This window comes from Coregonus clupeaformis, chromosome 28 (genome assembly GCF_020615455.1).
Source record: "Coregonus clupeaformis isolate EN_2021a chromosome 28, ASM2061545v1, whole genome shotgun sequence".
NCBI classification, from domain to species: domain Eukaryota; kingdom Metazoa; phylum Chordata; class Actinopteri; order Salmoniformes; family Salmonidae; genus Coregonus; species Coregonus clupeaformis.
The window spans coordinates 32,363,548-32,385,674 of record NC_059219.1 but is presented as its reverse complement, the minus strand read 5'-3'; the positions used below and the strand labels follow the sequence as shown (position 1 = coordinate 32,385,674).

The window sequence follows — 22,127 nt, the reverse complement described above, 5'->3', positions numbered from 1 at the left end:
TGAAATAGACAATGAAAAGATTTGTTCTTCAGGGAAATCTTTATTTTCGTCTATTAATCAAAGCATCAAAGCAAACATTCCTACATTATCTAATAATAATAAAACAGAACACATCACATCTAACACTGATACAACCTCAGTCTACAGAGAGGATTGGAACATGAACTCAAGCAAAGCCCTCTGTTAGTCTACATGTCAGTGATCAATAAGACAGAGAACATCTGATCTCAGAACAGAGTCAAAGAAGAGGAACCAGCAGCCTCTCCCCACAGGGGTGTGTGACTGAGGGGTCCTACCCAGAACAGTCAGCCCTCCTCAGGGTCTTGGTGACTGTACTCTGGGATTTCTGCTGGGCTTCACAGGTCACCTCTCCTGCCTTGGTCCACTCCTGGGCAGTGAGAGTCAGTGTGCTGCTCCAGCTGTACAGGCCGTCCTTCTCCTGGACCCCGGGACTGGCCTCCTGCTTCTTGCTGGTCCCATCCACTTTCCAGCTCATGGTCCAGTCTGAGGGGAAGCCCTTGTTGGCCAGACACATCAGTGTGGCTGTTGTTGTACTGGACAGCTCCTCACTAGAGGGGGGCAGGACGGTGAGGGTGGGGGCACTGTTACCTGGAACAAACAGAACACATCAACTATGTAACTTCATCAAGTACAGCTACAGTAAGAAAGTATCTACAGCAAAGGACACATCAAAATAAAGTGAATTGGAAATGCCTTTTAAATATGAATGTAGAAGTTAGATTGTTTAAAAGATGTGGAGAAAACACTAAAGTAATATGATACAAAGCAGATTTATGAACCAAACAAGTATAAAGTGGTTAAATAACTAGAGTTACTAGTCATATGGTGTCAGTTACACATGTCATACAGATATTGTTTAGGAATGGATCTGATCAGAATAGCCTACTCATTATTATAGTATTTTCATCACATATCAACCTTGTTAGATCATGAAGTCTGTTACAAACATAACTCAGACCCTTTGTCTTCACACAAACAGTGAAGGCTACCATGAACACAATGCAACAACGATGAATACTATATCAAATACTATAAAATAGTTATCATACCAGAATTTAGAGTTATAGTCTGCAATTTTACAAATCAGACAGACAAATAAACCTACAATTTATCGTTTTGATTCAATAACATTTTATTTGACAGAAGGCGCAGTCAAAAGCAATTTAAAAAACATTTAAAATATCTAGAATCGCAATGTTTTAATAGAGACACAATTTAAGAAAGTAAATACCAAAACATTTTATCAGAAACAAATATCAAGATAGCTTGTTACTTACTTCCAACATCTAGTCTGGTGCCGCTACCAAAAGTGTACCACAGTGATACAATCCCCTTTACAACTCGTACAAAAACCTCCTGCACAGTGGGCAAGCTGAATTTCTTTAGACTTTCGTTCAAATAATTGACTCTACTATGGTATGAATACTTGCCAAGGATGATTTTATCTTGTTCATTTGAACTAGTTTATTATTTTATTTTATTTTTTAGATTTTGCAAAACCTGCTGTTTATTGTACATTTCCTACAAGGTGCAATATGTTGATTCATACAGCTAATCTAAAATGTAGACTAATCACTCTCATCGTTTAAAGGCAGGTCAAGTTGATTAGATGTAATAACATTCGTATTCTAATTGGACATATTATGTGTAAGCATTGTATATTTTTCCCCAAAATCATGGTTAAAAAAATTATGTTAAAAAATCCTCAATATCGAGCCTAAATTGATAGAGAAATTGAAACAAGACATCAAAAGGTGAATAAAACAGTTAATTTTGTGTTTACTTACTTCCAATATCAAGTCTGGTGCCGCTACCAAAAGTCAACCACAGTGATACAATCCCTATTACTGCTGGTACAAAAACCTCTCTGTGTTGTGATGCTGCAGCTGTTACAGTGAAGATCACTCATACTGAATCATCATCAACACAAATACACTTTAACATCTTCCAGGTAGAACAAACACTTCATATAAGCTGTTTCTAGATAATACAAATATGAATTGTGTCTTAAATCCAGATATGAGTATTTTTTCCTTCTGTGTATCAGGTGTTCTCCTAGTCTGGAGGTGCAGTCCAGCATTAGATCCAGTGTTGCTAGTATTCTTCCATATTGTCCATATGAAAGACAACAGCAGCAGCAGTAGTGATAGTGGTCCATGTTGTATATTCCTTTATTAAAGATGTTGATCTCAGATTTAACAGTGGTGGTAAAGTCACAGAGGACAGACAACACTACCAGAGGAATCCTACCAGCTTTAGTTTAGAGAGGTGTTCACTAACTGATTAGAGGAACTTACATGAGAGACCAAGCATGAGTGAACAGACAGTTCATTATATCTGATCATCATCAGAATAAAAATACAATGGTGGTGTGACATAAAAGTTACCATGCATCAGTTATCTGAGTAAACAGTTGCTGTTTGATGTTATTAAAGGGGTAGCAGGTAGCTAGCGGTTAGGACGTTGGCCTAGTTATCGAAAGATTGCTAGTTCAAATCCCCAGGCCGACACGGTGAAACATCTGTCGATGTTCCCTTTAGCAATGCACTTAACCCTAATTGCTCCAGGGTCGAAGTTGATAATGGCAAATCTTGGCCGTGACCCCACTTTCCTAGGTTGTCTCAGGGGGAGTTTGGATATCAAAAAAAATAAAAAATCTAATTCACACATGTGTATAATACACACATGTACATGTGTGAAATAGTACAAATATAAGCACTCACCTAATTACTATTATTAATAAAAGCAAGTTTATGCAGGACACACTATATTCTAATGATGGGAGCCTACTTGGAACCTGAAATAGATTTGAAGCTCATTTGCATAATGCATCTGCCCCACTGCTCTGTGAGTGTTTATAGCCCTGTGAGTTTAACGCTTCATGACTGAGAGCTGTCCTTCATGGCAACAGAACCCACAACAAACATGACTTGTATCACCATCTTCATCTGGACACTTGCTTTCTGCTTTCAAGGTTAACATTTTCAGAAATTATTGTTGAAAATGAATTAAATCTACATCATCCACATGTGTATCAATGTTAATATTTATACTCAGAAGTATTAATTACCATATGTAATATTTCATTCATATAAATGTTTTCATTCTATTTTTCAGAATCCAGAGGACAGTACACTGTGACTCAGACTCCTGTGGTGAAAGCTGTTCTCCAAGGACAGACAGTCTCTCTGAACTGTAAAACCAGCAGTAATGTGTATGACAATAACTATCTAGCCTGGTACCAACAGAAACCTGGAGGAGCTCCTACACTCCTTATTTACTATGCTACAACACTTCAGTCTGGGACTCCATCTAGATTCAGTGGCAGTGGATCTGGGAGTGACTTCACTCTGACCATCAGTGGAGTCCAGGCTGAAGATGCAGGAGATTACTACTGTCAGAGTTACCACTATCCCAATAGTAAACATGTGTTCACACAGTGATACAGAGCCGTACAAAAACCTCCCTCAGTCAGACTGCACAGTGACTGTACTGCTACAGCTGGGACCTACTGCAGGTGCTGAGGGGGAAGAGACAGTGACATGGAACACTGGTCAGTAGAGGAGGTCAACTTTGAATATGTTTAGAAAGCATCATCATGATCCCCATCATCATCATCATCATCATCATCATTATCATTGTTGTAACTCATTATATTTGTCATGACCTGAAAGTTCACCATCTTCACCTGGACACTTGCTTTCTACATACAAGGTATACAATTTATGAGTATTGTGATGACCCTGAAATGTCACTTAAAAAAGTTAGATATTTTGAAACAAAATATTTATGTATTTATTTGTATCTTTATTTTTCCAGGCTAGTCTCATTGAGATTAAACATCTATTTTATAAGAGAGGCCTGGACAAAATAGCAGCACACAAAGCTTTACACACAATTTACAACATAAAACACAAAGCAGTTTTAAACCATACATTGACACATTGAGAAGGCAATAATTATTTGGGGAGATGTGCTGCATTTAGGGGTCAAAACATTGACAGCCCCCCACTTAAATGTCCATCATAGTTTTTACCCTAGCTACAGTAGTCAATCAAAGAGATGAGCTCCTGCAATTTCATGTCCCTTTGAAGCTCCTTCCAGGTGGAAGGTCCAGAGAACTGGAACACTTTTTTTACCCAGCTCTGTACAGGCCTCAGGCACAGTCAACAAGACACAGTCATGTGTAGACGGTAGTTGTAATTTGTCTGCTGGACAATTTAGGTTCACAGGTCAAATGGGAGCTATTACCAGTCCACATGAGAAGCCAAACAAAAGGTGTTATGACCTCAACATTACTTAAAAGTTACAATCACTTCAGCCCCACCAAAACAAGTTCCCAAATTGACCTCACAACCAAATGTCTAATTTTAATGGATGTATAAATCTACAGCAAAATATTAACTTTTTGTCCCGAGTAGGTTACTGACTGCTAGACCTGTGAATGAGACCTGATGCTGGACTCAACCATGAGACACATGTACACTACATACACTATCTACACTTCACTATCTACACTACACTATCTACATTATCTACACTTCACCATCTACAATATCTACACTATTTACATACACTATCAACACTACACTATCTACACTATATACACTATCTACATAAACTATAATACTCATTTTTTCTGTCATTAATTACATGATGGCATATCTGTTATGTCTCCCTTCCTGAATCCACCATAGAGGTTAAAACCAGTCACTCCCTCACATCTGGCCCAGTCCAGGGTATTTCAGGCAGTGAAACTGTTCAACTGCTAGACTGGTAGCTGTGGGAGTGAAACTGAGATTTACATAGACAGGGCTGGGTGGTTCTGCTTGTCCCAGAATAGAGCAGCACTGTCACCAGATGTTCAATCTGTCCCCAGGGGGCTGAAGGTAGAGAATATCTGGGGAAATGTAATGAAGTGTAGACTACACATTGTTGAAAACCATTGCTACAACATCTAATTTAATAAAATCATATTAGGAATTAAACATTAAAAATATACATATTTAATGGAGAGAAACTATTTAAAAGTGTGGGTTCTGAGAGCAGATCTTAGAGGTATTATTATCAAATATCACTAATTATCATCACTGGTATTGATGCTACAGTATAACAGGATAATTCAGTTGTAGAAATGATTGCAGAGTATTTGTTGGATCTGATGCCCGTTTAATTCTGTTTGAAAACATGAGAGTAGCTATATGCTACAATGCTGAAATTATGAAAGAAGCTGATTGATCTAAATTAGTATGAAATGTGCTGCCTATTCATGAGATAGTGATCACTGGAATCATGATTAAATCAACTCTTGGGGTTATATTTAAAGCAAAACAAGCTTTATTTAAACTCAGAGGCAAGAAGACATGCACAACTTAATCTCAAAATAGTTCATTTAGCACATAGCACTACTGATATTATTCACTATATACTATAACATTCAGCTCTGAAACACTAATGTTTCCAGAACTAGCACCATGTGGTGACTCTCTAGACCCCTACAATGGCTTCTAGACACTACAGTGACTTCTCCGGAAGGCGGCTGAATCACTGGTGTCGTCATGGTTAACCCTGCAGGTGTACACCTCTCCCTCTTCCCAGAGTGCCTTGCTCAGGGTCAAGGTGCTGCTGCGGCTGTAGTGGCCACCCTTCTCTTCTTCTGTGGTGGTCAGGACCCCCTCTGTTACCTCCGCCCGTGCACCTCCCAGCTCACCATCGCCCCCTGGGGGGAGTAGCCACTCAGCAAGCAGGTCAGTGTGGCCGAGCCCCCGGAGAGCTGCTCAGAGGACGGGGGGAGCAGAGACACTGTGGGCCTGACAGAGGGACCAGCTGGAAGAGAGGAGAGAGAGGAGGGTCAGCTACTACTACTCTATAATGGAATATATTAGGAGAGGAGAGGAGAGGAGAGGAGAGGAGAGGAGAGGAGAGGGAGAGGAGAGGAGAGGAGAGGGAGAGGAGAGGAGAGGAGAGGAGAGGAGAGGAGAGGAGAGGAGAGGAGAGGAGAGGGTCAGCTACTACTACTACTACTACTGCTACTACTACTACTACTACTACTACTACTGCTACTACTACTACTACTACTACTACTACTACTACTACTACTAATACTACTACAGCGACTACTACTACTACTACTACTCTATTACATTAGGAGAGGAGAAGGGAGAATAACTGCCCAGAGGAGGGGGGAGAAAAGGCCTTGGTCGTGTCTGAAAACCCATACTACCGTACTAAATAGTATGCGAAAAAATAGTGTTTTCTAGTATGTGGAATTTTGAACAGAGTCCTCCGAATGCGTCCGCTAATGCGCGATTGCATTGACTCCAGCCATTCGTTCATTTTTGTTGAGAGTGGCAATGTATCTGATTATCAGCTGTTGCCAAACACGTGAGTCAGAAAAGACAAGTGAATTCTTCTTGATTAAACACCAAAATGAGTGTGCAGTTTAAGTATATAGTAGGCTAATATGGGTATTCGGACACAGCCACTGTGTTATCAGTGAACAAAACCATTTCAGATTGACAGTAAACAGTATAAACAACTAGCTACAGTACAAAGAACAATCAAGAACAACCGAGAACAACCAAACACTTAATCTATGAAGAAATAGGCAAACGAAAAAAGTCTGGACACATTTTTTGACAAAACATGTAAGGTACATTCATGCTCTACAGCAGGGGTGTCAAACTCATTTTAGCTCAGGGGCCACATGGAGGAAAATCTATTCGCAAGTGGGCCGGACCGGAAAAATCATGGTATATATAACTTAAAAACAACAACTTCAGATTGTTTTCTTTGTTTTAATACGATCAACATACAACATAAAGCTGGAGCCTGAGGACAGTGTGTCCAAAATAGTACAAGCACAACATCACTATTAATCATAAAACACGTCAAGTTTATTTGAAAATTCTAAAGAAAAAGAACACACAAACACACAATGCCTCAGTGATTAACAGAACTGTTTCACAGATCACAGAACTATATCAGGGTGTCATTTCTCAGGCAGAAATGTAGATAAAAATAATGAAATCCTGTTCCCCAAACAAGTGCAAGAACCACAGAGTCAAGAATAGGTTAAATATACAAATAAAATAAAAACAATTAAAAACAATAGCACATCAACATAAAAACATATAAACATAAAGCTGGAGCCTGAGGACAGTGTCCAAAAGCACAACATCACTATTAATCATAAAACACCTCATGTTATTTGAAAGTTCTGAGGACAAAGAACACACAAACACACAATGCCTCAGTGATTAACAGAACTGTTTCACAGATCACAGAACTATATCAGGGTGTCATTTCTCATGCAGAAATGTAGATAAAAATAATGAAATCCTGTTCCCCAAACAAGTGCAAGAACCACAGAGTCAAGAATAGGTTAAATATACAAATAAAATAAAAACAATTAAAAACAATAGCACATCAACATAAAAACATATAAACATAAAGCTGGAGCCTGAGGACAGTGTCCAAAAGCACAACATCAATATTAATCATAAAACACCTCAAGTTATTTGAAAGTTCTGAGGACAAAGAACACACAAACACACAATGCCTCAGTGATTCACAGAAGTATATCACAGATCACAGAACTATATCAGGGTGTCATTTCTCAGGCAGAAATGTAGATAAAAATAATGAAATCCTGTTCCCCAAACAAGTGCAAGAACCACAGAGTCAAGAATAGGTTAAATATACAAATAAAATAAAAATCAATTAAAAACAATAGCACATCAACATAAAAACATATAAACATAAATCTGAAAGCGTTGCTCAAACTCCCGTAACAGTCCCGTTATTTTATCTTTGAACCGCTTCATGTCTGCCACATGTTGGGTCGCGCACACATTTTTCAGACAGGCGAAGTGAGCTGCATCACCACCGGCAAGTTGCGTCTCCCACAATGACAGCTTCAACTTGAAAGAACGTATGCTGTCATAATACTGCGTGACAACTTTGTTGCGCCCTTGCAGCTGTTTGTTCAAGTTATTCAGGTGCTCTGTAACATCCACCATAAATGCAAGGTCCTGCATCCATTCTGCTAAATGAAATTCTAACACTGGTTTGCCCTTTTCTTCCATGAACTGTTCAATTTCTTCTCGTAAATCAAAGAAACGCCTCAGCACAGCACCTCGGCTTAACCATCTTACCTCAGTGTGGTATGGCAGGCCATAGATGTGGTCTTTCTCTCTGAGAAGGCTGTCAAACTGACGGTGATTCAGGCTTCTGGATCGGATGAAATTAACAGTTTGGATGACCACCTTCATGACGTTATCCATCTTTAATGACTTGCAACACAAAGCCTCCTGGTGCAAAATACAGTGAAAAGTCAAAAAATCACGTCCTCCATTTGCAGATTGCACTTTCTCTCTGAACTTTGTCACAACGCCTGCTTTTTTCCCGATCATTGAGGGCGCACCATCTGTAGCCAGGCTGACAGCGCGGGACCAGTCCACTCCGACCCTGTCCAGCGCGCCGACGAGTGCGGTAAAAATATCAGCTGCTGTTGTTGTATCTGTCATCGGCACCAACTCCACGAACTCCTCGGTGACGGTCAATGTGTCATCAACTCCGTGGATGAAAAAATGGCCAGTTGTGCAACATCTGTAATGTTCGTGCTTTCATCAATTGCAACCGAAAACGCAATGAATGACTTTACTTTTTGCTTCAACTGGCTGTCCAAATCCACTGAAAGATCGGAAATCCTGTCTGCAACTGTGTTTCTTGTCAGGCTGATATTTGCAAAAGCCTGCCGCTTTTCAGGGCACACAATCTCCGCTGCCTTCATCATGCATGTTTTTACAAATTCACCCTCACTAAATGTTTTGAAGCCACTGCGATTTCATTAGCAATGAGGTAGCTAGCTTTCACTGCAGCGTCACTGATGTCTCGGCTGTGAGTAAACACAGACTGCTGTTTCTTCAGACCCGCCAACAGTTCATTCACCTTCTCTCATCTCCGCTGTCCTTGAAAGTTGTCATATTTGTCGGCATGAAGACTCACATAGTGGCGACGAAGGTTATATTCTTTCACCACTGCAACATGCTCTGAACACACCAAACATACAGCTTTCCCATTCAATTCCGTGAATAAATAGGATGACAATTTTTCTTGGAACACTCTGCACTCTGCGTCCACTTTTCTCTTTTTTGACAGAGACATATTGGGGCAATGAGGGTGCCAGTGCACCAAATGTTAAAAGTAGAAGCCGTAATAAATATCGCGGGCAAAACAAAGTAGCTCATTGGCTGCACGTGCTTGACCTACTTGCTCTGCCCCGGTATAAACAGTTTGCTTGCTTAACACAATTGCTATTGCGCCATCCAGTGGACGCAATTGGAACAGCAGTTTATTTTATTGAAAAATTGCAGCGCATTTGTATACTTTACCAATTTATTTTTATTTTTTATTTAAATCATCTCGTGGGCCGGATTAAACCCGTTTGCGGGCCTGATCCGGCCCGCGGGCCGTACGTTTGACACCCCTGCTCTAAGACATCACTGTACCTTATATCAGTTAGCAGGATGGCCATCCTTAACTGTGAGGTCACAGACTCACTGGTACGTTTGTTTATGAGGACATCTTAGGGCCACTGCCATTATATTTAACACTTTATTCACCCTACAGAGTCATGGACAATACTGTCTGAGATCACAGAACTGTATTTTATAGAATGTTCTCAACACAATAAAATAGCAGGTTTAAAAACATGTGCAGACAGTGATCAGCAGCCCTCCAATCTGGGTTTAAAATCATCAATCTGAATTAAATTATATATTTTTTGTCCTTTTGCAAAGTGTTGCAAGATGATGAGCCAGTGATGCTAAAAACACTCTTACCAAACTCAGTTAAACTCTCTTATGCACTTTTCACTGTTTTAACTTCCATTCATTGTTATGTTTCAGCAGCCTGATGGTCTGGGGGTAGAAGCTGTTGGCCAGTCTGTTAGTTCTAGCCATGATGCTCCTGTACTGCCCACGTCTGAGTGAAGGAAGCAGGGAGAACAGGCTGTGGCTTGGGTGGCTGAGGTCCCTGATTATTTTCTTGGGCCTTCCTGCGATACCTGGTGTTGTATGTGTCATGGAGGGCAGGCAGTGTGCACCTAGGGCTGTTACGGTGACCGTATTAACGCCAGTCATTACTTCAGTCAATTTTAACGTGACCGTTTAGTCACGGTAATTAGGCTTCTCCAAGCTTTGATGCTGCTGATGATCATTATTATCCTACCAAACTTGCTAACCTCCTGGTACTCAGCACTCTATTGCCCCTCTAATCACTCTGACATCAATGGAAATGTCATTGAAAATCTAATCAAACACTTCATGAGAGCCCATGAGCTCATGTTGCAGTAACATTTCTATAGGCTATGCAATTGCGTGAGAAAACATAGTGATCGCCTCTATTACAAAGAGGAGGATCCCATCAGCTTTCTATAGGCTAGGCCTACTATATTTATTTATCAACTTTCCTAATATTTAGCACATTGCATCTCCTTAAAACAGGAGTATAGCCTACCTGGCTGGCATGAAAATTAACCACGGAAAAGCTTCCTCCATTCGCTTTTTAAGTGCATAGATGAGATGTGTTTTTGTCCCCTGACCCTGTTTTCAGACAGTGCATGATAATAGTCCATTCCAAATCCAAACAAATTTCACACGTACTGTATATTATTTAGTATATGTAAAGACAAGATGGGTGACAAGTCTGATGGGTGACAATATTAGCATATCACTTGTGAATTATATATTATCTCTTGTGAATGATGACCAGCTTAAGGCAAGAAACAGCGCATTCTTTTTCTTGCAACTTTTTCAAACACCTCATGTAGCCTAGCCCATAGGCCTATATGTTTTTATAAAGTTTATATCATAACTAAAGAGGCTAAATAACTTCTTAAAATGAAGCACATTAATCCGCTTTACAACGGGTATAGAGCCTAACTGGCATACATACACAGCGCTTGAGTTTCAAGTTTGGGGAAGATCCTTTTCAACATAAAATGCACCTTTATAAAAGAAGCATTACATGCAGAATCGCATTTGCGGTCACTTTTGAGAATGGTGTTTTCCTATCTAATGTAACATTTGCGCTTATAGCCTACTGACGTGTTCGCGTTGCTGTGCTTATAATGTGAAGAAATAGCCAAATAGTTTATCAACATTTTAAGGTAAATGTTCTGATTTGTTGTGTCAGCCTCATTGCTTAAAAAAAATGTTTGATGCTAATGGTTGTGTTAATTTGGGATCTATCGCATCCCATAACTGTCCCAGACTATGTTTGGAATATTTATTTCTCCCACAGAATAGAATAGGTCAACTTTTGTACTATGGGGGATAGTAGATTGACATAGGCTAGTACTTTTGCTGTTCGTTATGCTTACTCATCTTGTTGGCTGATGGAAAGTAAATGTGGAAGGTTCTTCCAATATCTTCAAAATGCGCCTCGGAATTGGATAAGGAAGAGTGCAGTTGCGTCCTGATGTGTCTGTCTTCACTTGTAGCCTGTGAGAAATACCCGATCATGTGATGGAGAGCCATGTGAGTGAGAGGTGCTTCGGAGCATGCAGCTGGGAGAAGGGATTTATAATTATTATATTCAGCCCAAGGGCAAAACGGTCACTGGCAGCAAAAGGCATGGATTTTTGAAGTGGGCAATACGGCCACACAAAGGGGATGCCATCGGGAACTTCTAGGCATTATCAAGTGCTTGTCAGATTGTGAATGAGAGGCTGATGAAGTGTGTACAGCCTGCACAAAAAACTAAGCAGAGCTCATGCCTTTCATGCACCTTTTTCAAATCATCATTAGAGTTTCATCATGCAGCCTTAGAATGTATAAAAAATCAGAACATACAGCCCAACTTTTGTATCACAACTAAAGTTAAATAAATAACTCTAAATTAAGCATATCGGAGTACCTGTTTCTTTGTTAACCGCTCAACACAGAATAAGCCGCATATGCGCACTACCTCAAATCGTTTAGAGAAAATATCCTTTCTATTTTATTCAGCTATATTCATTTGTATTCTTCATACCATAAAATAATGTTAAATAATGCCATGGAATTCTAAGCAAATCTTGTCTGCTAAATTAACTAGTGTAGCCCACAGCCATATGGCATAGCCAGATCATAAACGAACACACCCTGGCTCAACATACAGAGTCCCGGAGCCAGAGCGTGACAGTACCCCCCCCTAAAGGCGCGGACTGCGACCGCGCCTCAAAAAAGGCGAAACAGGGGAGGGCTGGGTGGGCATACCTCCTCGGAGGCGGCTCCGGCTCCGGGCTTGACCACCACCCTTCCATAATTCCCCCGTAGCGCCCCTGGTCCGGTCTGACCCCGCTGGCTGGATCTGGACTGGACATCGACGGAGCGGATTGCTTACGCTCCGTTGTGGAGCAGCTGACCGGTACCTGATCAGGCACCAGACTGACGACGCGCACCCCTGGCTTGGCGCGTGAGGCAGGAACGGACCGGACCTGGCTGACGATGCGCCCCCCTGGCTCGGTGCGTGGAGCAGCAATGGACCGGACCGGGCTGACGATACGCACCCCTGGCTTGGTGCGTGGAGCCGGAACGGGCCTCACCGGACTGACGACTCGCACCCCTGGCTTGGTGCGTGGAGCAGCGACGGGCCTTACCAGGCTGACGACTCGCACCCCGGGCTTGGTGCGAGTAGCAGGAACGGGCTGAACCAGGCTGACGACTCGCACCCCTGGCTTGGTGCGAGTGGCAGGAACGGGCTGGACCAGGCTGACGACTCGCACCCCTGGCTTGGTGCGAGTGGCAGGAACGGGCTGGACCAGGCTGACGACGCACACCGTAGGCTTGGTGCGTGGAGCAGGGACAGGCCGGGCTGGGCTGGCGACGCACACCGTAGGCTTGGTGCGTGGAGCAGGAACAGGCCGGGCTGGGCTGGCGACGCACACCGTAGGCTTGGTGCGTGGAGCAGGAACAGGCCGGGCTGGGCTGGCGACGCGCACCGTAAACTTGGTGCGGGTGACAGGAACAGGCCGGACCGGGCTGGTGACGCACCCCGTAGGCTTGGTGCGTGGAGCAGGGACAGGCCGGGCTGGGCTGGCGACGCACCCCGTAGGCTTGGTGCGTGGAGCAGGGACAGGCCGGACTGGGCTGGCGACGCACACCGTAGGCTTGGTGCGTGGAGCAGGGACAGGCCGGGCTGGGCTGGCGACGCACACCGTAGGCTTGGTGCGTGGAGCAGGGACAGGCCGGGCTGGGCTGGCGACACACACCGTAAACTTGGTGCGAGAGGCAGGAACAGGCCGGACAGGGCTGGCGACGCACACCGTAGGCTTGGTGCGTGGAGCAGGGACAGGCCGGGCTGGGCTGGCGACGCACACCGTAGGCTTGGTGCGAGAAGCAGGGACAGGCCGGGCTGGGCTGGCGACGCACACCGTAAACTTGGTGCGTGGAGCAGGGACAGGCCGGGCTGGGCTGACGACGCACACCGTAGCCTTGGTGCGTGGAGCAGGGACAGGCCGGACAGGGCTGGCGACGCACACCGTAGGCTTGGTGCGTGGAGCAGGGACAGGCCGGACCGTACTGGGAACACACACCACTGGCTTTAAACGGGGATCAGGAACGGGCCGGACCGGACTGGCAATACACCTCAGTACCTCTCGCCGTGCCTCTACGACTTCCTTCCCTCCTCTCGCCAATGGCTCCCGTAACCCGGTGGCCTTCTCTCCTCGTCTCCCATTACGCCCTGTGGCAGCCTCCTGCTGCCCAGTCGCCCATGCCGTGTGCCCCCCCCTAAAAGATTCTTGGGGGTGCCTCTCGTCCCTCCGACGATGGCACTGCTGACACCGCTGCTCCTCTCCTGCCTGGGTCTCCCCCTTCATAGCCCTCCGGTACCGGACGGCCTCCTCCTCGGTAATCTGCCCCCAACCGAGGAGGACATCCACCAGCGTCACCTCCTGCGTGTGTTCCTGGACACGCTGCTTGGTCGTTGTATGGTGGGTTTTTCTGTCACGATCGTCGTAAGAGTGAGTAGACCAAGGCGCAGCGTGTGAAACAAACATGACTTTAATTAGTTAAAGTTAAATAAACAAAACAAGAAACGACTCGTGACGTCCAACGATAACACTGACCGAACACGGAACAAAAACCCACAAACACAAGGTGAAAACAGACAGTTTAAATATGGCTCCCAATCAGAGACAACCAGCGAACAGCTGACACTCGTTGCCTCTGATTGGGAGTCACTCAGGCAAACACAGAAATAGACAACCTAGAACACCCAACATAGAAACAGAACACATAAACGAACACACCCTGGCTCAACATACAGAGTCCCGGAGCCAGAGCGTGACACTAACATAAGGACAACTCAGAGTATGCTATTTTGTTCTTCTGAAATAGACTATATTTCCTTCATATCATGTTTCTTTAGACCTGTCTAAAATAAATGATGGATATATTGTGAAGGCGTAGGCTATATTACATGGATTTATTCAACTTGTTAAAATGTAGATGTTCCAAAGGTCTCTATCAGTGGCTTGTAGGCTATGAGTGGAAGCCAGGAGATGCTAAACGTGTTTATGTTAATTAACGGTCAATTACCGTGATACCGGCAGTTATTTGCTTGACAATCACTGACTGACAAAATTTCATGACCACCACAGCCCTATGTGCACCCAATGAAGTGTTCGGTTGAGTGTACCACCCTCTGTAGTGCCTTGCAGTCAGCGGTGGTGGAGTTGACGTACTAGGCTATGATGCAACACGGCAGTATGCTCTCGATGGTGCTCCTGTAGAACACTGTGATGTCCCTCGGGGACAGGCCAAATTTCTTCAGCCTCCTGAGGTTAAAGAGTCGCTGTCGTGCCTTCTTCACCACGGTGTCCTGTGTTTTGACCATTTAATTTCCTCTGAGATGTGTACGCCGAGGAACCTGAAGTTTTTGACCGTCTCCACGGCGGCTTCGTTGATGAGGATGGAGGCATGCCCAGCTTGATTCCTCCTGAAGTCCAGAATCAGCTCCTTTGTTTTCCTGAGGTAGAGGTTGTTTAACTGGCACCACACCATCGGAGTGCCTACCTTCTCCCTGTAGGCTGTCTCGTCGTTGTTGGTTATCAGGCCTACTACTGTTGTGTCGTCAGTGAACTTGATGATGGAGTTGGAACTGTGTGAGGCCACGCAGTCGTGGGTATACAGGGAGTACAGGAGGGGACTGAGTACGCACCCTTGTGGGTCCCCGTGTTGAGAATCAGTGTCGAGAAGGAGGTGATGCCTAACTTCACCACCTGGGGGCAGCCCGTCAGGAAATCTAGGACCCAGTTGCATAGGGAGGAGTTCAGACCCAGGGCCGTGATGTTTGTGGTGATTTTATAGAGCACTATGGAATTGAAGGCCGAGCTGTAGTCGATGAACAGAATTCTCACATTCCTCTTGTCCAGGTGGATGAGGGCAGTGTGCAGTGCAATAGAGATTGCGTCGTCCGTGGATCTGTCAGGGCGGTAGGTGAATTGGAGGGGGTTGAGTGTGCCAGGGAAGGAGGAGATGATGTGGTCTTTAACAAGCCTCTCAAAGCACTTCATGATGACAGAAGTGAGTGCTAACGGGTCAGTAGTCATTCAGTTCAGTTACTTTCCCTTGTGTTGTGTCTCATGTGTATACTGTATGGATGCTGCTCTGTTGGCCAGAGCTCACTTGGAATATGTTTTATCTCAATGAGACTTCTCAGGTTAAATAAAGGATAAATCAATCAAATGAAATCTTAATATGTAGAGGAGATGCTGGGTTTCATGTATTGTAGTGCTGTTCTACAGAGTCCCAGTGTGTCTGATCAGAGACACAGGAGAGGAGGGAGGGAGCTGAACTCAGTCAGGAAGAGATTAGCAGTCCTCTTTTCTCAGTGTCAGTACAGTAGTCCAGTAGTCCAGTAGTCCAGTATTCAGTCCACACAGCTCACTGCACTAACATTACTCTCCCTGCAGGGGGCGACACATGACCAATGATCACTGGGAGGTGGAAACTGACTAGTATTCCTCTTTTCCATAGGTATCAATATGTTACCATACCATATTACCATAACACCAATCAACAGACACATTTCTATATGTTCGTTAGTTACATGATACGTATATGACATTTACAAATATTTTCTCTAGTATTCATTATGGTTTTGTCTTGCTAAACGACATTGATAGCAATCATATGTGATAGCCTTTAAAACAATAATAGTCGTTCTATTTATTTCCTTATTATTCCCTTAATTTATTTACATATTATCATGGACTATGATTATTAGTTTACAATTGTGGGAGTAAGATCATCAGATTGTAATGGACTCTCAGTTCTAATCTAATGGATACTTAGTGGTCTAAATTTACTGAATAATGGTGGATGGGGAGAAGACCAGAAGCTTATTTGCATAGTGATGATGCTCTGTATAGACAGCACATGCTTCAGTGGTCTGGGAGTGTTTATATCCCTGTGAGTTGAACACTTCATGACTGAGAGCTGTCCTTCATGACAACAGAACCCACAACAACCATGACTTTTATCACCATCTTCATCTGGACACTTGCCCTCTGCTTCAAGGGTAAAGAAAACTAAGTTTCATGTTTGTTTAATGAAAAGTAAATAATTTGAGTGAAATAAAAGGTTGTTGAGAAAGTGTTATTAATGCATGGTGATATTTGTTTTCTCTGTTTCAGAATCCAGAGGACAGTACACTGTGACTCAGACTCCTGCAGTGAAAGCTGTTCTCCCAGGACAGCCAGTCTCTCTGAACTGTAAAACCAGCAGTAATGTGTATGGAGATTGTTACAATGGTCAGTCATGGGGCCATCTGTGTCTATCCTGGTACCAACAGAAACCTGGAGAAAACCCCAAACTCATGATGCTCCCAGGGAACACACTCCATTCTGGGACTCCTTCTAGATTCAGTGGCAGTGGATCTGGGAGTGACTTCACTCTGACCATCAGTGGAGTTCAGGCTGAAGATGCAGGAGATTACTACTGTCAGAGTGTACACGTCATCAATAGTAAACATGTGTTCACACAGTGATACAGAGCCGTACAAACAACCTCCTTCAGTCAGACTGCACAGTGACTGTACTGCTACAGCTGGGACCTACTGCAGGTGCTGAGGGGGAAGAGACAGTGACATGGAACACTGGTTAGTGAAGTCAACTTTGAATATGTTTAGAAAGCATCATTCAGATCACATGTTCCCCATCATCATCATCATCATCATCATCATCATCATTATCATCATCATCATCATCATTATCAAGGTTGTGACTAGTTATATCATGACCTGAAAGTTAACTTATAAAGTTAGATGTTTTGAAACACATGATTTATTTATTTCATAAATTTAATTTTACCTTTATTTTCCCAGGTTAGTCTAATTGAGATTAAACATCTATTTTACAAAAGAGACCTGGCCAAAATAGCAGCACGCAAAGCTTTACACACAATTACAACATAAAACACAAAGCACTACAGTTTAAAAACAGAAATGTACACATTGAGAAGGCAAGAATTCTTCACGGAGGGGTAGTACATCTGGGGGTCAAAACATTGACAGCCCCGCACTTCATTGTCCACCAGAGATTTTACCCTAGCTACTCATTCAAAGAGAGGACCTCCTGGAAAGGCCAGAGAACTGGAACAATTTTTAGAGTCATGTGAGCGTGGACGATATTTGTAATTCGTCTGGTTGACAATGGCGGTACACAGGTCAAATGGGAGCTATTACCAGTCAAATGTCCACATGCAAAGTTTGAAGCACAGCAATAATGCATGAGGCCATGTGTTATCACATTTTTTATCATGGCTGTGATATCGTCACAGCAACGAGGCAAAGAACATGGCTTGTGACATAACACATGGCCTCAAGTATATTATTGCTTTTATACAACGTGTTACCAGCATTAAAAATCAAGATTATTTCCCAAAATATACATTTCTCTACAAAACGTGATGCTACATTCACTGACACTGGTTGTCAAGTGACGTTTTAGGCGTTCTCTGGTAATTAGTTCTATTCGAATTGACTGCCATGTAAAAAGCAAAACTACCCAAGCGCTGGTTGACAGTTCCAGATCCTTGGTTTTAAGGACGCTGTCCCATGGTTCTGAAAACAGCACATGTCTGGTCTATGCACAGGAAAATCGAAACGTTGTACAGGGGAAACAGCGCTGAAACCAGGCCCGGCGCCACGAGGGTGCAAAAGGGGGCAATGCCCACTTAGTTGGAATATTGTGCCCCCTCAGTTTTGTGTCCCTATTCTGTCCCACAATCTGCCCCCTCCGTCATGCCCATTTATTGTGTATGCTTCATTCATGCAACTCCCTTGCACGCATCATACCTACGTAATACACATTTTACTGGTTGAAAAAAACGATTGATTGGCCTTCACAGTATAAAGGCGGAGTCAATTTGACCGTTTAGGTTTACCTTCAAAGTTACGTACTACAAAAAAAATGAAAAGGTTTCACCACGCAGCTGAATAGAATTTAGCTAATGTTAACAGTTAGGTAGTTAGCTGATAGTATGATGGATATTAGAAAGTGGCTTCACCAGGGCACAACGTCAGCATCGGATCAAAGCGGCGGGGAGGAGGAGAAGCCTGCCACAGAGGCCAAAGTCAAGGCCGCTGGGCCGACGCTAATCACAGAGGCCAAGGCCGCCGAGCCCAGCAACAAAGGCACCTGCGCAACCGTCTTGCAGCCTGGTGACATAGGAGGTAACCAACCCGAGGAGGGGCCTGCAGCCGCCAAGACTGAACCTAGTAGCAACACCGCCAGTATATTACAAGCACCGACGCCTCCGTTAGTGCCTGACGACCTAGGTGATGAGGAGCCAGCGCAGGTTTGTCTGGGGAAATACCCAACCCGCCTGTACTGTGGGACAAAACGGGCATTTTGTAGCTCGTGGTTCAAAAGCAGAGAGTGACTGGAATATTCCTGAAAGGCAGATGCAGTTTGATGAGTTATGGCAGAAATACAAGCACAATTGGACACCCCCGCTCCAAGCAAACGGCAAAGAGTAGTGAGTAGTAATCTGAAAGAATATGTGGTGGAAACAACAATGGGCCAGCTAGAAGAGGAGGGAGTGAAAAATACTGTTTTTCAGCACTCTGGATGCTGTACTGGGAGAAATGTCAGCAAGATTTAACCAACGGAACAGCCAACTTGTTGATGCCCTTTGTGCCTTGCACCCAGAGAATGAAACCTTTATGGATGTGGAAAAGGTGAAACCACTGCTGGATTACTAAATTCTCTGTTATCATACGCAGCGTAGTATGGCACTCTTGTGGGAAAACAGCTTGGTAGCTGCGTCCAAGCTGCATTGTACCGATAAGTCGTGGTAGTGCATTGTACATTATTGTTTGCTTTCCACGATTGGAAATGCATTGTATTGGCATGAGGAAGTGTTATTACGGTAATTAGCAACTGTTTTGCATTGGATTGATGGGTATTGTGCATGTAGCTGTGTAGCGTTGTCATAACTTGCAATTTCTCGAGCCGGTTATGAATTGTCCATGTTTGTAAAGTGGTGCAGTAGCCTGTGTTCTTGCGGCAAGAAATCCGTGCGTGGCTGCAAATACATTGTGTGTAATTGTACTATCGATTATTATCCATACTGTGTTATCAGCAAGCGAAAATAGTTGCGCACCCGTAGTCATTTCTGATGCCCCGTTGCCGAGTTAATCCTGCCGCCGGGCCTGGCTGAAACATTGTAGCAAAGACATTGACACAGCAGATCAGAATAGAAACCACAATTTTAAAAAAAATCGGATGGTCACAGCATCGACAGCTATTTATGATACTAATTTGCACATTTCTACGGGGCAGAGCTTGTTCCCCTAGGTTCTCATACATGCAGCCGCGATGATTCTCTCTGTCTCTTTCCATTGGATTTTTGTGGTTCTCAGTGTTGCGTATCTTGAACCACTTTTGTCTTCTATTATTACAAATGAGTCTAGCTTCAATTTGCGATTTCCTTCCAGTACAAATCAAACCACACCTTATTCATTAGGTGGTGTAGAGAATATACTCTGGAGGGTAGGCCCCGTGTAGCTCAATTGGTAGAGCATGGCGCTTGAAACGCCAGGGTTGTGGGTTCGATTCCCACGGGGGGCCAGTATGAAAAATTTATGCACTCACTTAACTGTAAGTCGCTCTGAATAAGAGCGTATGACAAAGACGTAATATATGATTTTTTTTTAGGGGGTAGATCAGATCAGATTTAGGGGGACAGGACCAGAGAGCTGTGTAAGGACATCAGGGATACAATTGTAGACCTGCACAAGGCTGGGATGGGCTACAGGACAATAGGCAAGCAGCTTGGTGAGAAGGCAACAACTGTTATGTCATGCAATAAAATGCAAATTAATTACTTAAAAATCATACAATGTGATTTTCTGGATTTTTGTTTTAGATTCCATCTCTCACAGTTGAAGTGTACCTATGATAAAAATTACAGACCTCTACATGCTTTGTAAGTAGGAAAACCTGCAAAATCGGCAGTGTATCACCACCGATAAATCTACAATAATCGAGAATTTCAACAAGCATTTTGCTACAGCTGGCCATGCTTTCCATCTGGCTACCACTAACCCGGCCACCAACTCTGCACCCTCTGCTGCAACTTGCCCATGCCCCCCCCGCTTCTCCTTCACACAAATTCAGACAGCTGATGTTTTGAAAGCGCTGCAAAATCTGGACCCCTACAAATCAGCTGGGCTAGACAATCTGGACCCTTTCTTTCTAAAACTAGCCGCCGAAATTGTCGCAACCCCTATTACTAGTCTGTTCAACCTCTCTTTCATAACGTCTGAGATCCCCAGAGATTGGAAAGCTGCCGCGGTCATCCCCCCTCTTCAAAGGGGGTGACACTCTAGATCCAAACTGCTACAGACCTATATCCATCCTGCCCTGCCTTTCGAAAGTATTTGAAAGCCAAGTTAACAAACAGATCACCGACCATTTCGAATACCACCGTACCTTCTCCGCTATGCAATCCGGTTTCCGAGCTGGTCACGGGTGCACTTCAGCCACGCTCAAGGTCCTAAACGATATTATAACCGCGATTGATAATAGACAGTACTGTGCAGCCGTCTTCATCGACCTGGCCAAGGCTTTCGACTCTGTCAACCACCGCATTCTTATTGGCAGACTAAATAGCCTTGGTTTCTCAAATGACTGCCTCGCCTGGTTCACCAACTACTTCTCAGATAGAGTTCAGTGTGTCAAATCGGAGGGCATGTTGTCTGGACCTATGGCAGTCTCTATGGGGGTGCCACAGGGTTCAATTCTTGGGCTGACACTTTTCTCTGTGTATATCAATGATGTCGCTCTTGCTGCTGGTGACTCTCAGATCAACCTCTACGCAGACGACACCATTTTGTATACATCTGGCCCTTCATTGGACACTGTGTTAACAAACCTCCAAACGAGCTTCAATGCCATACAACAATCCTTCAGTAGCCTCCAACTGCTCTTAAACACTAGTAAAACTAAATGCATGCTTTTCAATCGAACGCTGCTGGCACCCGCCCACCCGACTAGAATCACCACTCTCGACGGGTCTGACCTAGAGTATGTGGACAACTACAAATACCTAGGTGTCTGGTTAGACTGTAAACTCAACTTCCAGACTCACATAAAGAATCTCCAATCCAAAGTTAAATCTAGAATCGGCTTCCTATTTCGCAACAAAGCCTCCTTCACTCATGCTGCCAAACATGCCCTCGTAAAACTGACTATCCTACCGATCCTTGACTTCGGCGATGTCATTTACAAAATAGCCTCCAACACTCTACTCAGCAAATTGGATGTAGTCTATCACAGTGCCATCCGTTTTGTCTCCAAAGGCCCATACACTACCCACCACTGTGACCTGTACGCTCTTGTTGGCTGGTCCTCACTACATGTTCGTCGTCAAACCCACTGGCTCCAGGCCATCTATAAATCACTGCTAGGCAAATCCCCGCCTTATCTTAGCTCATTGGTCACCATAGCAGCACCCACCCGTAGTCTGCGCTCCAGCAGGTATATCTCACTGGTCATTCCCAAAGCCAACACCTCCTTTGGCCGCCATTCCTTCCAGTTCTCTGCTGCC

General features: G+C 43.9%; 1 non-coding gene and 2 gene segments (V, D, J or C); 2 read left to right on the top strand and 1 right to left on the bottom strand.

Moving 5' to 3' along the window:
* Positions 1-20: 20 nt before the first annotated feature.
* On the bottom strand, positions 21-15,074 carry LOC121543929. The segment is given in 4 exon segments: positions 21-609; positions 1,809-1,925; positions 5,546-5,794; positions 14,933-15,074. Coding segments are annotated over 4 exon segments (825 nt in total).
* Positions 15,075-16,510: 1,436 nt separating this feature from the next.
* Positions 16,511-17,275, top strand: LOC123482168. The segment is given in 2 exon segments: positions 16,511-16,593; positions 16,709-17,275. Coding segments are annotated over 2 exon segments (426 nt in total).
* Positions 17,276-20,071: 2,796 nt separating this feature from the next.
* On the top strand, positions 20,072-20,147 carry trnas-uga. The gene has a single exon. It is a non-coding gene; the product is annotated as a tRNA-Ser (tRNA).
* Positions 20,148-22,127: the final 1,980 nt, after the last annotated feature.